At 47.0% G+C, this 15,258-nt stretch overlaps 1 protein-coding gene across 1 annotated transcript in view; it reads left to right on the plus strand.

Moving 5' to 3' along the window:
* Positions 1–15,258, plus strand: part of dym (dymeclin) — a 71,916-nt gene that overhangs the window by 43,061 nt on the left and 13,597 nt on the right. The window contains exon 14 of the mRNA XM_076283743.1: positions 7,298–7,403. Within this exon, the coding sequence (XP_076139858.1) occupies positions 7,298–7,403 (106 nt within the window). The remainder of the gene's footprint in view (positions 1–7,297; positions 7,404–15,258) is intronic.

Below are 15,258 nucleotides of genomic sequence, written 5' to 3' on the forward strand. Positions count from 1 at the left end.
CAGAGATCTGTACATGCATATCCCCTTAAATGCTCATACACACAAACAAACACATTTGCACACATTCATTCTGTCATTCACGCCACGACATACAGGCGCACATGCGAATAAAACACACACTAATGCTCGCAGGGAACATTGGGCCAAGCGCTGGTCTGATCTGGTTTGAATTGAGATTTCTGTGGTGCTGAGGAACTTGCCAAACACACAACAGAGGGAAACTCGTGTCACATTGAGACTAGAGTGAGGAGGAGAAAAACATATGGCTCCCTTAATTATGATGATATTCCTATTTATTTTGTATTCTCTTCTTGTGTTTCCCAGCAGGGTCCTATTTTAAGTCAGGTCAGAATGTTAAGTGGTGGTCTGATTGGGGTGCTTGTGTAAGGATTGTTCATTTGGTTTATTGTTCTCTTGCCCTCCCACCCTTACCACAAAACCCTGAGCTATTGTGTTGGGGAGAAACCCAGAAGCCAAGATGGCAATCCACAGTGATTAGGGACAGTGGGGAGCTGACAGAGAAATGGAGCCCCTTGTCTCACCCCCGGCCTGGCCCACCCTCTCTGCCAAGTCCACACTCCGTACTTTTATCTTCAGTTATACCTGGAATAAAGCGGCAGAGTGCCTTTTGCACCTCAAATGCAGAGCACACAGGAACTTCAGACTGAGCGAGTCTCACGTTGATGTACTTTAGAGTTACATAACTAATGGCTTCTTGTTCTGCCTTGGCTTTTCTCACATATTTCTTTTTTCATTTTCTTTTCACGAAACCAGTAATACACTCCATGTCTGAGATTGGCCAAACCTCTGTTCACATCACCAGGAGCCACTCCCACACACTAGGCAACATGCTGTGTGTGCGCTGTCCTGGCAACAGCCCTGCCAACAGAGGTTATTGCTCTGCGTCAGTCTCACTGCCTGGCTGCTCACTTTGACAACTTAGTCTCCCATTCATGCCAGCAGCTATGTTCTTAATGTTTATGGCTTAATATGGAAAGGTCAGAGTTCCTGGGTTTTTTCCCCTTTATGGTTAAAAGTAGCATTCAGGTGAAGCTTTGTGTACTTGGACTGTGGCATGTGATAGATATTGTTATACCAGATCATTTTTGGATCTCGGTCTTTCTCTCCTTCTGTCGGTCTCTCTGTGTTTTTGTATTTTTCAAGACCTTTTGGCGTCGACAAAACAGTGCATAAAGTGGATTTAAATACTATATAGATAAAATCCATACAGTCTATCACTCATTGTGCTCTTTGTGACTGAAAGTGGCTGCTCAAGCACAATAGCCGGCCTGGGCTGAAATGGTGCCGTGGGCTGTCAATGGAGAATGACCTCATCTTTAAAATGCAAATGTGAGAGCCTCCTCAGACAGCCCCGAATGGAGTATTTCCACAAATCTGGCAAGCCAAGAGAACTCACCCCACTCGACCGTTCCCCTGTCCTACCCCTCCTGCTCAGGTGTGGCTCTTGGCAGAGTTATGGCTAAGTGTGTGTGTGTGTGTGTGTGAGCGGGGTGGGGGGTGGCCATGATTGTGTGTGTTCAGTACCACCATGCATACCCCAGTGTGTAATAAATCCTGGTGTGTGTGTGAGCGGGGTGGGGGGTGGCCATGATTGTGTGTGTTCAGTACCACCGTGCATACCCCAGTGTGTAATAAATCCTGGTGTTCATGTGACTATAACACAGAGAATAAGGCTCCTGCATCTCTGCACCAGTTTATCTGACACCATCAATAAGGGTGGACTATGTGTGCCCCAAAACCACTCAACACTCTTAACCAGTGTGCCTTGAGAGATCAGAACACCAAAGAACACCAAACTAAACAAGCTGTTAGTTTTATGTTTTTGGGAGGCTGCTTATTTGCGAAATGCCAGTGGCAGCTCGGTTGATTGTTGATTGTTTTCCTCAGTGGCGGCGGCGGCGGCTGTGATTTCTGGGAAAATTGAGCCGTTTGGCTGATTTACTATTGAGGAAGGCTCTGTGAGCTGGCCTGCGGGGCCCATCAGTGCTGCAGCGCCGAATGCGAGTTGGCCAGCCTCGTAATGACTTCAAGCTGCCGGAGGAATCCCCTTCCTGTGGGCAGACTAGCCGTTCCTTTTGAAATATGAATGGCCAGCTTTGTTAGTCATGAAGCCTGAAGACAGTCTTTCAGGATGGGGCTGACTCAGGACCACACACTCCGATGGCTGGCTCTGCGTGTGTGGGTGTGTGCACGCGTGCACACAGAGTGCCCCCATCTCTCTGCTCTTCCTCACTGCTTGTCATGGGTCCTCTGAGCCACATGCTCGTCTGCAGTCTTGTCCTTTTCTCCTCTTCCTCTCCCGCTCCCTCTACCAGCATCCCTCCCTTTCTTTTTTCCTCTCGTGGGCCGTTTCGGCGACCACAGGAAGATGGGGAAAAGCCAACTTGTTCCTTGCGGCCGTGGGCTGTCTCTGGTGATTTATGAGTAATAGCGCCACATGGCTGGTTCTGAGTGTTGGGCCCTGGGCTCTTTCTGTCCACTGTGCAGACCCAAGTGCCTGCCTATTTCTGGAGGATGAGGTGAGGTCAGGGGCATCCGCAGGCTTAAGCCTAGCGCCGACACTCCCAACGTCAAGGATGTTCAGCCGCCCCACTGGCACGAGCGTGTGTGAGGTCGTGTATGACATGGAATTTATGGGAGACTCAGGTAACGTCATCACTGGGTCAGTGGAATGATGAGGAATGTCAGTCCCTTGGCTTCCGTCGTAGCTCAACATTGGCTCTCCACAGGGGTGTGCTGCTGTTACAAGAGCTCTGGAGCTAGAATACGCATGTAGAGGAGGAAAGGGAGGTTGGGTTGGGTCTGAGTGTGGCTCTCTGCCAACATCATCCTGTTCCTCTGGACCCTCTTCACACACAACAGTTTTGCTTTACCTGTAGACTACATGTATGCCTTGTGCTAGCCCGTGTTATTATAGTGCATGAAAATGTTCTTCCTAGGCTTCTTCTTATTCTTCTTCTTCTAACGCAGTTAATGCAGCTTCAACCGCTTAACGTAGAAACTTCATTCAAACTTTGTTACGTAGGTCTTACTTGTGACATCCGGGCTTTGTATTTTTCATCTTTGTAACTTTTATACTTTTATACTTTTATACTATTAATTAAAAACTACTTAATTAAAAACTAATGTCCCCATAGACTTAACATTGGGCTGATGACATCACAATCGGGAGATAGAATCCTAGGCCAGGTGGCCAGGCCACCTGCACCAACTGTCAGTTTCTCAGGCTTTAAGCATACAATCTCATTGTCTTAAGACTACAGATCCTGTTCCACTGCTTCCTCTGTCCACAACTGTTTCAAAATAAAAGTCCTCACCACAATAATTCACTGTTAAACAATTTAACCATTTAAACTATTCACCTATTTAACTGCAATTCCAACTATATTAAACCACCACCTACCTAGCAACCAACATAGCAACCACCTCAAGTACCCTAGCAACAGCCTAGCAACCATGTCAAATACCCTAGCAACAGCCTAGCAACCACTTCCACGGGTACAACCTAGCAACCAATATAGCAACCAATGAGTTTAACCTAGCAACCAGCATAGCAACCACCACAACTAACCTAGCAACAGCCTAGCAACCACCTCAAGTACCTAGCAACAGCATAGCAACCACCATAACTACCCTAGCAACAGCCTAGCAACCACCTCAAGTATCCTAGCAACAGCCTAGCAACCATGTCAAATACCCTAGCAACAGCCTAGTAACCACTTCCACAGTTACAACCTAGCAACCAATACAGCAACCAATGAGTTTAACCTAGCAACCAGCATAGCAACCACCACAACTAACCTAGCAACCGCCTAGCAACCACCTCAAGTACCCTAGCAACAGCATAGCAACCACCATAACTACCCTAGCATCAGCCTAGCAACCACCTCAAGTACCCTAGCAACAGCCTAGCAACCACTTCCACAGTTACAACCTAGCAACCAACATAGCAACCAATGAGTTTAACCTAGCAACCAGCATAGCAACCACCACAACTAACCTAGAAACAGCCTAACAACCATGTCAAATACCTTAGCAACAGCCTAGCAACCACCACAATGTCAACCTAGCAACCACCATAGCAACCAACAGGATTACCCAAGCAACCAGCATAGCCCCCACTTAATTTGGCCAACATATGCAAAACAACAAACATATGTACGCTAGCAACACTATTGTAACTATATCTGCATTATTTATTTTTACTCTGTATGATATTTTACATCATATTTTTTGCATTTTCATGCACTGAAACGGCGTCGTGTAAGTCTGAGGATATGACTGGGTCTTTTTTATATAAACCCAGAGAGATGCTGAGAGACTGTGTGTGTGTGTGTGTGTGTCTGTGTGTCTGTCTGCCTGTGTGTGATCGAGAGAGAGTGGGGGAAAGGGAGACCGAGACAGACAGAGATGGGGCACCCAGACAGACAGAGGCGGGGTGTATGTGTGTGTGGGGGCGCGCGTGTGCGTGTGTGTCTGCGCTCTGCGCCGATGGCCAGACAATTTGCTCTCTCAGTAGGTCAGCCTGACACAGCTTCCAGGCACTCTGTCTAGACTAAACATGGAACAATGGAACAGGCTGCCTCACAGCCCATTGCCAAAACAATGGCCTGATCTGCCACAGCTCCCCATCAGTCAGTGACAAAGTGGTTGGATTCCAAACTCAAGCCCAGGCCCGGCCAGTGCCCGTGTTCCACCTGTCTGCAATCAACCAGTAGAGAGAGATGCTGCGCCTGTTTTATACGTGATTTGTTTTTTTACCCTTGTATAGAAATCTGTAAGGATTCTTGAATGGTTTTTGGGTCTTGTATTGCTTTTGTGTAGCAACACATATATGGAAAAAACATCCATAACAGTTCTAACGGTGTGGACGTGTGAGAGACATCAGCTTAGTGTAATGGAGATTTGTGCATCTCCAATACAAACAACTCTCCCAGGGCTCATCTCATTGATCAGCACTGTAACATTGGGCTGCAGAAGTCTGTCTTGACATGACCCAGTTCAAAGACTCTTCAGGGAGAGAGAGAGAGTGTGTGAGAGAGTGAGAGTTCATGTGTGTATGTGAGTGAAGCATGCAACTGAAGGCCAGGCATGGGAGGCATTATATAGCTGATGGATGAGGGGCCATTATTGTAGCTTAATACCGCCCTCCATCAGGCCCACACAGCTCTGTCTGCCATTGCACATATTACACACACACACACACATACACACACACACACACACACTGTGCACTCTGCGTGGTTGCCACTGACTGAAGGTCAATGACTATCGACCACATCTCCTGCCTCAGCAGACGGCTGATGGCTGAAGTGTCAGAGATGGGTGGTGGGGTGAAAGGAAGATCCTTCCTCAAGCAATTTAAGCTGGAATCAGGATTCCCATGGTCATGGAAAGCCTGAGGTATGTTCAACTTTCTTGAGCAGAGGTGAACGTTCACAGCTTACATGTTTGTTTGGTAGATACGTTTAAAACATTCCGTCTCAGCGGTAACTCTCTATCCAACTCCCAACAGATTTGCGGAGAACTACCTCCTCAAATTGCTTGCGACTGTGAGAGTTCGCAAACGTTAGTGGCAAACAGAAAATAGCTCTTTAGAATCTTTAGGCAGAGACGGGGTGGGCGGACCTTTGCGACAGAGGCGTAGACTGGGGCGGGGCTAAGTAAATCCCCGCTTCAGGGATGAGGAAGAGAGAACAGAGATACATACTAGCTGTTTTTTGCCATGAAAGGGTTTTATTTTTTTTCGTGAAAACAACTTGTAAATGTACATCACATTATGAATGTGCATCACATTATAGAGTTTAACCAAATGGCCGCAGGGGGATCTTTAAAATAAAACGATTCACTATTTCTTATAGCAAAGATGAAATATAGGTTAATGATATAGGTTAATATATAGAAATAATATGCATGGAAGATAAAACTAATCTACTACTTATAAAGTAATATTATAATACTAATGTAGCATATAAAACACTTGCAAAGCAACATTATCTGTAATAAATAAGACCTAAATGCTTGAATGCAAACATTTCATTATTAATCATCATTAACAAGCTGTCAGGTAATGGCTACTTTGCTGTTTAAATTCAGGTCTGTTATTATAAAGTGTTATCAAATATTCCTTTAACAGAACATCTTGCACTGAGAGCTCATGGAGCCCAGCAGTGCTGCTACAAAAACCTAATTCTGTTATTGTACTCTGGATAACGTTTCTTTATGCTAATATTTGCAGAGTAATGATGGTCTCTACTTGAGTTAACTAAACTATTAGAAAAGGAAAAAGGTTGTTTAGTAATTAGCCCCATCCTGTATGTGTAGGCTGTGAAAGGTCATGGAAATTTCATTAAGTGTCCTTGAGAAGTCATGGAAAATCTTTGAAATGTTGTCAATGAAAATGTGTGGAAACCCTGTGGAATGTTTTTGTGGTGGGTGGTATGAGCCGTCGGGGACAACTGGTTTTGATTAGCAGAGGAGAATGCCGGGGTTTGGATGTAGGCACCCACAGAGCTGCAGCAGCTCCATCTCTGCCTGATCTGTTGACATTGATCAGTGCTCTAGGTGTGCGAAGGGGACAGGTGCATGTTTTCAGCTTGTCATATGAGAATTGACCCACTCTTGCATTCGCCAAGAGCTGGAGTTTGACCATCCTGATAAAATATCAGTCTTAAGAGCTTTTGTGTGTCATGAGACGTGTACCAGTATACAAATTTGCCCTGTTTAAGTGTATCACCCACTTTGTGCTTTTTTTATTCTAACCTTTGGCCATCCATGTATACTTTTTTGTTCATGACCATATTAGTCGCTATCACATTATCATGCATGAACTACTGGCTTTAAACCTCTTTATCATAATGTGTCCCTATAAGCCCCATTTCAACATCCCTAACAGACACACATCGACTAAACTGAACAACTGATCTAGCACATTTAAATTAGGTTTGTACACAGCAAATGAAGGATGAAAATAATAGTCTACGTGGGTGAGGTCATGTGGTCTCTGGTGATGTAGCTGTTGTAGTTGGATGTGGGTGAGGGAAGCATTGTCCTGATGTTGCTCACAGTTGGGAGTATTGTGGTCAGACACACCAGTGAGACCAGTACGACCTGTCTGCACCGCAGTGTTATGACCCTCACAGCAGCCCTGATGCAGCCTTCACTTCCCATGATTTAACGCCATTGACATGTTTGCTACATTATTTACACGGTTGTTTGTTTTTTTCTCTCTCTCTCTCTTCTTTGTCTTTCTCCCTTCCTCTCTTTTGTGTCTCAGTTTGTTTGCACTGCTGTCGAAAAAGCACAATAAGGTGCTGGAGCAGGCCACCCAGTCACTGCGCAGGCCTGTGGGCACAGACGACGGCGCCGCTCTTCCAGACTATGTGAGTTGCTCCTCCACCCACCCCGTCTCGTCTCTCCTGGCGGGCTCTCCCGTCTCTCTCCACCCCTCTTGCCCTCTCCCGTCTCTCTCCACCCCTCTTGCCCTCTGTTCTCCTCCCCAGTCTGGGTGCCTGCTGCCCCCCTGAGGAGACCAGGGTGAGTGGGGCTCCAGACACCCCAACATGTGCTGTCCCAAACATACACTGAGAATACCTTGGAAGGGGGAAAAGAGGGGTGTGTGTGTGTGTTGGGGGAAGGGTTGTACCCTCAAACCTGACCTTTTGGAAGGCGTGTAGGGAGGTGTGTGGGAACAAAGAGCAGCAGCGGCACCAGACACACACGCACACACACACACACACACACACACAGACAACCATGTCTGGACTGAAGGCAGGGGTAGACGGAAGTCCCTGTGGGAGCAGGCAGTGGGGGCAGGCAGCCAGATCGAGGACAGAGGAGGGGTGAAGGAGGGGGGGGCAGGTCAGAGCAGGGTCAACCTTGGGTGTGCGCCGGGGCTGCTTAGGGGATGTTCAGCAGCAGCAGCAGCAGAGCACTACTGAAGGGGTTTGGTGTGTGTGCGTGTGTGTGCGCGTGTGTGCGCGTGTCAGGGGGGTTGTGGGGCGTGCTTCCACACATCACAGAGACTGAACTGACACAAGGAGGTGCCAGCCACACACCCCCCCCCCCCCCTTCATCCACGGCCAAAGCATGGAGCATGGATGGGGGGGTTTGTGTGACAGGCGTGGGTGAGGTCAGAGGCGTGCTGGAGGGGTGCTGGTTGGGGGAGGGGAAGAGGGAGGTGTGGAGCAGACGGCTGAAGTGGCGAGACATTTGTCTGGAGTCTGGCTAGCCTGATTAGGCTCCTCACGTACACATGGGATGCCCCTCCACACACACACAGACACACACACACATACACACACACCTCCTTTGTTTGTCTTTCCTTCTCTGTTTCCCTCTCTCCCCCCTCTCTCTGTTTTCCTCTGTCTTCCTGTCCTTAAATGTCATTCATTCTTTCATCTCAACTGTCTCAGGTCATAGCACTCAGATTCACAACACACTATGCAGACACTCCATGATGATGATAGGATTCTGAGATGCTTAGGTGAACAGCCATTTTGCTTAGTCTGCAGTAGTTTACACAAAGGGCCTCCCCAGAAAAGAGAAAATAATGACCCTTTTACCCAAAACAATTCTTCTGCAAATATCCTCTCACCCAAACATGTATAGCACTACGTTTTGTGTCAATCTGAGGATGTCTGTCTCTGTATGGATTGTAGAGGCAGAGTGTGCTTGGTCTAGAGACCGTGTAGACGGCATAGGCTGGATGTTTTGTGTGCCACGTTCTTCTGATTATTCTGACCTCTCTCTCTGGAACAACTCTGTCCACTTCTTTCGACTGCAGCTCCTCCTTCCTAATATGTGTGCATTTGTTTTGTTCTATTGCTGTTGTTTTTGTCTGTATTGTCAAGGTGAAACCTGCTCTCCATGTTCCTCACTGATGAAGCATATTTAACTTTCTGGGCAGATTCACACATTTCGTTAAACGTTCGCTAATGTTACGCAATGGGGCATATGGCAACACTAGTGGGTATGTGCACATTTTAATAGACATGTTTATGCTAACATTTTTGAACATAATGTGCAAATTAGATGTTCAAATGATTATTTTTTGAATGAAAATTTGAGTATCATCTTTGGCAGCTATACACACACACACACACACACACACAAACATGATACTCTGACTGGGTGACAGGAGGACAGGAATAGTTTCCTGGAGGGCAGGGTGACAGCCCCTACTTTGCCATTGTGAGTTGAATTTTTGTTGATATCTGCACGGAACACACATACGGACTCACACGTACACGCACACTCACACTCCCTCACCCCCACAAACATGCTTCCACACATACGGACTCACACGTACACGCACACTCCCTCACCCCCACAAACATGCTTCCACACATACGGACTCACACGTACACACACACTCCCTCACCCCCACAAACATGCTTCCACACATACAAATAGCAGCTGCTCCTGGGACACGAGGGTTGCCATGACTCCCTGTGTGGCGCGTGGCGCTAATTAAAGCTGACTGAATATGTGTATGCCTGCGTTTCTTTGTGTGTGTGTGTGGTGTCAGGGTTGGGGGTTGTGTGGGCCGTGCTTCCTCACATCACAGAGGCAGAGACAGTGATGTTTAAGTGTGTCTGAGAAATGAGGAGTGTGTGTGTGTGTGTGTGTGTGTGTGTGTGTGTGTGTGTGTGTGTGTGTGTGTGTGTGTGTGTGTGTGTGTGTGTGTGTGTGTGTGTGTGTGTGTGTGTGTGTGTGTGTGTGTGTAATTAAAGCTGACTGTTGAACAGGGGTGACAGGCCACCTCCAGCGCTGCACGGGGAACCTGTCCCTCTGCATTACCCTCATCAGCGCCTCTCCAGCCCCACTGCCCCTCCTCTCAGCACCCCTCCCCCCCTCCCCCCTTACTCATTCACCCTCACTCTCCTTCCTTCTTCCCTCCACTCCTCAACATCCTGCTTGTTCATTCATTCATTCATTCATTCATTCATTCATTCATTCATTCATTCATTCATTCATTCATTCTTACACTCCTGGTTTAATTCTTGAAAATGTCTTGGCCTACAAGTTCTTGTTGTTTGCTTTGTGTGCTGGAGAATGTTTCTTATGTGCTTGATGTTAGCATGCTAAAAGCTTAGCTATTGGCAGCAACACGTATCCCTATCCTCAAACTAACCCCAGAACCTAATCTGCCATTTGTATGACTCCCTCTTGTCCCTGTAACTAATATGATATTTGTCATTTCAGTATAATGTTTCACCTTACACCAGAAAAAAAAAACACAAACACAGATGGGAACTCCTGGTTGGTCTGACATGGAATGTCCCCAGTCTAATGTTCATAGATTGTTCATTTGACATAGAACATGTCATGCTTCCCCCAGCATACTGCAGCTTTGTCTAGGAGTGCAGGTTCATAAGATTCTCTGACTACCACAGCTTTATTTTTGTTATTTAAAGTAACATCACTCTGTTAACTTTTCATTTTACCGGCCTTAACTCCCCGAATACCTTAGGTTAGGTTTGCCTCCTCTAGGTTTGCCTCCACTGGCAAACAACCCAAGGTGTGCATTTACTACACAGCGATACATTTATTTATTTATTTATTTATTTATTTATTTATTTAATCTTTTCTCTTTTTTTCATTTTTAAGCATTAGTAATGCTTAACTCTCTATCTAATCTTATGCTTCAACTTTGTGTCTGAGAGTTTTTTTTGCTCTGCTCTCAGGCTATATTAATAAGGGCTTTAAAAGCAGACTGAAATGGTGTGTGCTGTAGGGCTTACCCCAGAGGATTAGCCCTGTGAGCCACATGTGCCTCCACCATCAGGCTGCCCCCAGCTCATCCTCTGGTGGCCGGTCAGTTCACACAGCTGCCTGGGGGAAGCGCACTTCACTTTGCTCCCCCTCTAATGAAATGGACTGCTCTTTCCTGTGACATCATCAGGGATAGGTTTTGAGACCATGCAGGCTTTTCTATGCTTGATAGTCAAGAGTGGGATAGTGTTCCTTTGTACAGTGTGTGGTGTCAACTCTGCTTCCTCTAAGGGGTGTCAAACTCATATCAGGTAGTGGGCCGGATTTGTTGGAATGAGACCTCGTGGGGGCCCGTCATTGTCATGGTCATTATCATGTTTCTGCATGGGTATGAGTGTTGTTAGATGATATCACTTATGAGCAAACAAGTACACAATAATGTACTGCTGTCATACTGCTCTTTCTCTCTTGAAATGTCCTACTTCCATGTTGGTTTTTATCTGCTTCTTCCTTCATGAGGATGGTTTGTAGTGCTAGGTTTTATCAGTGTATCATATCATAGAGATATTGCTTATAACACATTGAATATCTTTTTTTTTCTAATTTTCCCTTCCTACCCAAAACGTCTGGGGGGGCCGTATGAAACCTGCTGGCGGGCCTGATCTGGCCCCCGGGTCTTATGTTTGACACCCCTGCTCTAAGGACAGAAGGGAGCAGCACGGTTCTGGCCCCCGGGTCTTTGACACCCCTGCTCTAAGGACAGAAGGGAGCAGCACGGTTCTGGGGAAAATGCCCTGTGAGTGGACAGACCCATGAACCAGAACTGTGCCCACTGAGTGCCTCCAGTGTTTCCACCTCTAGGTCGTGCTAATAAGCTCGTTCACTTCACTGTCTACTGAGAGCACAGTTACAGAGTTGTGTTTTTTTTGGGCCAGTATGGAAGGATAAATTTCCCCATTACACCTGCTACTGTGGCCCATTGCTAAAGAGATGCACATCCAGTCTGTGTCTGTTGGATGTGAATGTCAGAGGCCTCATTAGTGCGCCCCTTGGACAAGTTGTGTTGAGCCCCAGAGGCCAGTGTGCCCCTCTGCCCCCTGCTCGCCTGCTAAGTGCGGGAGCTGGAGGAAGTGGTTGGACACAGAGGATGACTGAGGTGTCTCTGCAGGCAGGCAGGAAGTCCCCGTCTGGGTGCTCGCAGGGCCTGATGCCGGCAGTGTGGCTCAGCGGTGCCAGGCGCTAATTAAGGGTCCTACTGTGCCCTGGCCTTTCACTGGCCGTCCCCCCACTCCCAGCACTGCAGGCCATTCAACAACAATCAATGCCCAGCCTCCCCCCACCGCAACACACACACACACACACACACACACACACACACACACACACACACACCACAGGCAAAGGCCTTCAGTATAGGTGGACTAGTTGAGATGACATTTATAGAGAGGTGTGAGATTGCTCGTGTGTGTGTGTGTGTGTGTCTGTCTGTCTGTCTGTCTGTCTGTCTGTCTGTGGGCATGTGCTTGCGTGCATTCGTCTAGTACACCCATCTGTGGGTTTCTTACTCAGACAATACCTATCTAATGAGTGATCTTTTTTTGTTGTCTATATTTACATCTTTGGCTATCATGTCTGTCTTCCCTGCCAGTCTCTTTGTCTCCATTAGCCTGTATCTTTGTGTCCTTTTGCTCCTATCTGTCTCCCAATCTACTTATTCTGAAGCCTTTGCCTGCAGACATCTTGTCCAGTAGGCTGTGCACATGGACACAATTCAGATGAGCATGCATCCTCACACCCACATAGAACCAAACTGGTTTATAGCATGTATGTGTGTGTGTGTGTGTGTGTGTGTGTGTCTGTCTGTGTGTGTGTGTATGCTGCTGGTCAGCAGGTGGAGACAGTTAGCTCACTGGCCACGCTAGCACCAGCTAGCGTCTGGATTAGCCCAAATCCCGTGCCCCTCAGTGCCACTGCATTCTGCTCCAATCACATTCAAGCGAGACATTTCATCAATGAGTCCACTGATTCTGCTTTAATGATGTACTTTTACTTTAATTACTTTTACTTTTACTTTAATTACTTTTTCTGCTGTTAAAGAATGTGTATGTGTTGTCTGTATGCTGCTGAGACCTTGAATTTCCCCTGGGGATCAATAGTATCTATCTATCTATCTATCTATCTATCTATGTCTGCCTCTCACTGCCCTGGTCCATACCACGCTGCCCTCCTTCCTCATGCCTGGCCATTCATGTTGTTATTTATGTCCTAATTTTGTATGTGGCATGTGAAGTATCATGGTTATATAGAATGTAGAATACCTCAGAAGACTTTTCTACCTTTTGTCTGTAGAAAACATACAGATGCTAGTGTGCTGAAGAGGTTGATCTGGCCTATTCCATAGGTAGACATGGACATCATTTTCCTCTCACCTGGAAGTGTTTGAAATCCGAATGGGAAGAAACGGGCAAAGATGTATGCTAGATGTATAGCACATCATCTCTTCTGTTCTCCTGAGTTTTTCAGAAACATGGGGCACGGCACGGGGGTCCTAGCTGGTTTTTGCAGAGGGTGGTGTGATTACGAAGTGATTGTAACACAATGCAGGTCAGAGAATGACCCATTTTATATCCTTCCAAAAGTCAGCCAGCCAGCCTCCCTCTCGTGCGCACTGCACCCTCCGCCCCCCCAGACATTTTTGCCTAACTCTGTCTCCTGCAAAAGCTGAGTGCAGGCAGATAAGCTGTTTGTTTATTCATAACAGCCCTGTGCTCCAGACACATACATGCACACAGCCTCATTCTTCAGAGGTTTTCTGTGTTCCTCTACAAAGCCTGGAGCCTGAAAGCTCACACACACTTACACACTCCCTGCAGAGAGACAGAACACAGAAACACACAAATCACAAACACACACACACATTGATGCCCTGACGTCTTGCCATTTCATGCTGCAGTGCTCATCCAGCTCATCCAGCACTGACCTCGGGACAGTTAGTTGGATGTAAGAACCAGATGCTAACATTATGGTGAGGCAGGAATAGATTGGATATATTATATAGCATGAGATTGCCCTGATACTGTGTCAGCCATGCTTGTACTTTCTTTAAGCTTTTAGGAGCCTATGACTTTTTTCCTGAAGAGCTCTGTGCATGTCCCTGCAACGCGTGTGTGTGTGTGTGTGTGTGTGACACACACACACACACACACACACACACACACACACACACACACACACACAGACCAAACTAGAATCTTTTGGTGCTGCTGCAACTGGCAGCGTAACTCAGCTTGCCCACAGTTTGAGGATCAGGCACAGACAGCTTATCTGCTTTTCTCTCTGTGTGTGTGTGTGTGTGTGTCTGTGTCTGTGTCTGTCTGTTCTGGTTGTGCATGTGTTTTGTGTTTGTGTGTGTGTGCGTGTCAATGGATGTGTCTGAATTGATGTCAGACAGACAGATGCACACACACAGGGTGTGGTGTCTCATATCCAAACGGACAGGTAAAGCCTACACAGGTAAAGCCTACACAGACAGGGTGGAGCAAATGAGGCCAGTTTGGTCAAGATGAAGATCCAGACCTGAAGTCACGAAGATGCTATCGCAGCTTATCTGTGATAACATGGAGACACTATCAGTAGACGGAGATCAGTGCAGGCTATTGTGGGTATATTCTTAGTTCTAGTGGTTGCTGTAGTACTACCAGGAAGGCAGAAAAGAAGAAGGAGGCTGGATGTTCATGTTTTTAGCTGACTGTAGTAGAAAGATGCAAAACTATCAATACCCCCCCCCCCCCCATTTCCTTCTCTCTGTCTGTCTGTCTGCTCTTTGCCCACACACACACACACACACACACACACACACACACACACACACACACACACACACACACACACACACACACACACACACACAGTCAGACAGAAGTGCCACTCCCTTAATCAGCCCAGCAGGTCTCCCACACACAGACGTCTAGCTTGCACATTTGCATCTGACCTGAATTCCCTGTGTGTGTATGTGTGTGTGTGTGTGCGTGTCCGTGTGTGTGTGCGTGTGTGTGTGTGTGTGTGTGTGTGTGAATGAAAGAGAGAGAGAGAGAGAGCGCGCGCACGAGTGTGTGTGTGTGTTTATGTGCTTTATAGGCTAATCTCATTAGAGTTCAGCATATAGTATTCCTCTTCTTTTTGCACCCCTCCTCCTCCTCCTCATCTCCCCTCTGCCAGACTAATTATCACTTCACACTGGCGAGTCCAGCCACTGCTGCTCCCAGACACACCATCAATCCTTATTAGTCATCTGTGCTCGCCTGCTAATGTCTGGCCAAGGTTGGGTAGACGTCAGGGGCATCTGTATCCCCTGTTTGCCGCATTCCCTCTCCTCCCTGTAGTCCTGGCATCTCTCTCCTGCTCTGTACCCTCCCCCATCCTTTTAAAGCACTCCGTTTCTTTTAGCATTCTTGTCGGGCACCTCCCTTGGAATATTTTGTTTCGTGTCACTGTCCGTCTCCTTTTACTGGTTTAAAGCAT

Source organism: Alosa pseudoharengus, unplaced genomic scaffold (genome assembly GCF_046254945.1).
Source record: "Alosa pseudoharengus isolate Yale_2024_CS ecotype anadromous, Long Island Sound unplaced genomic scaffold, YU_APseudo_1.1 YU_APseudo_1.1_scf_14, whole genome shotgun sequence".
Taxonomy (NCBI): Eukaryota; Metazoa; Chordata; class Actinopteri; order Clupeiformes; family Clupeidae; genus Alosa; species Alosa pseudoharengus.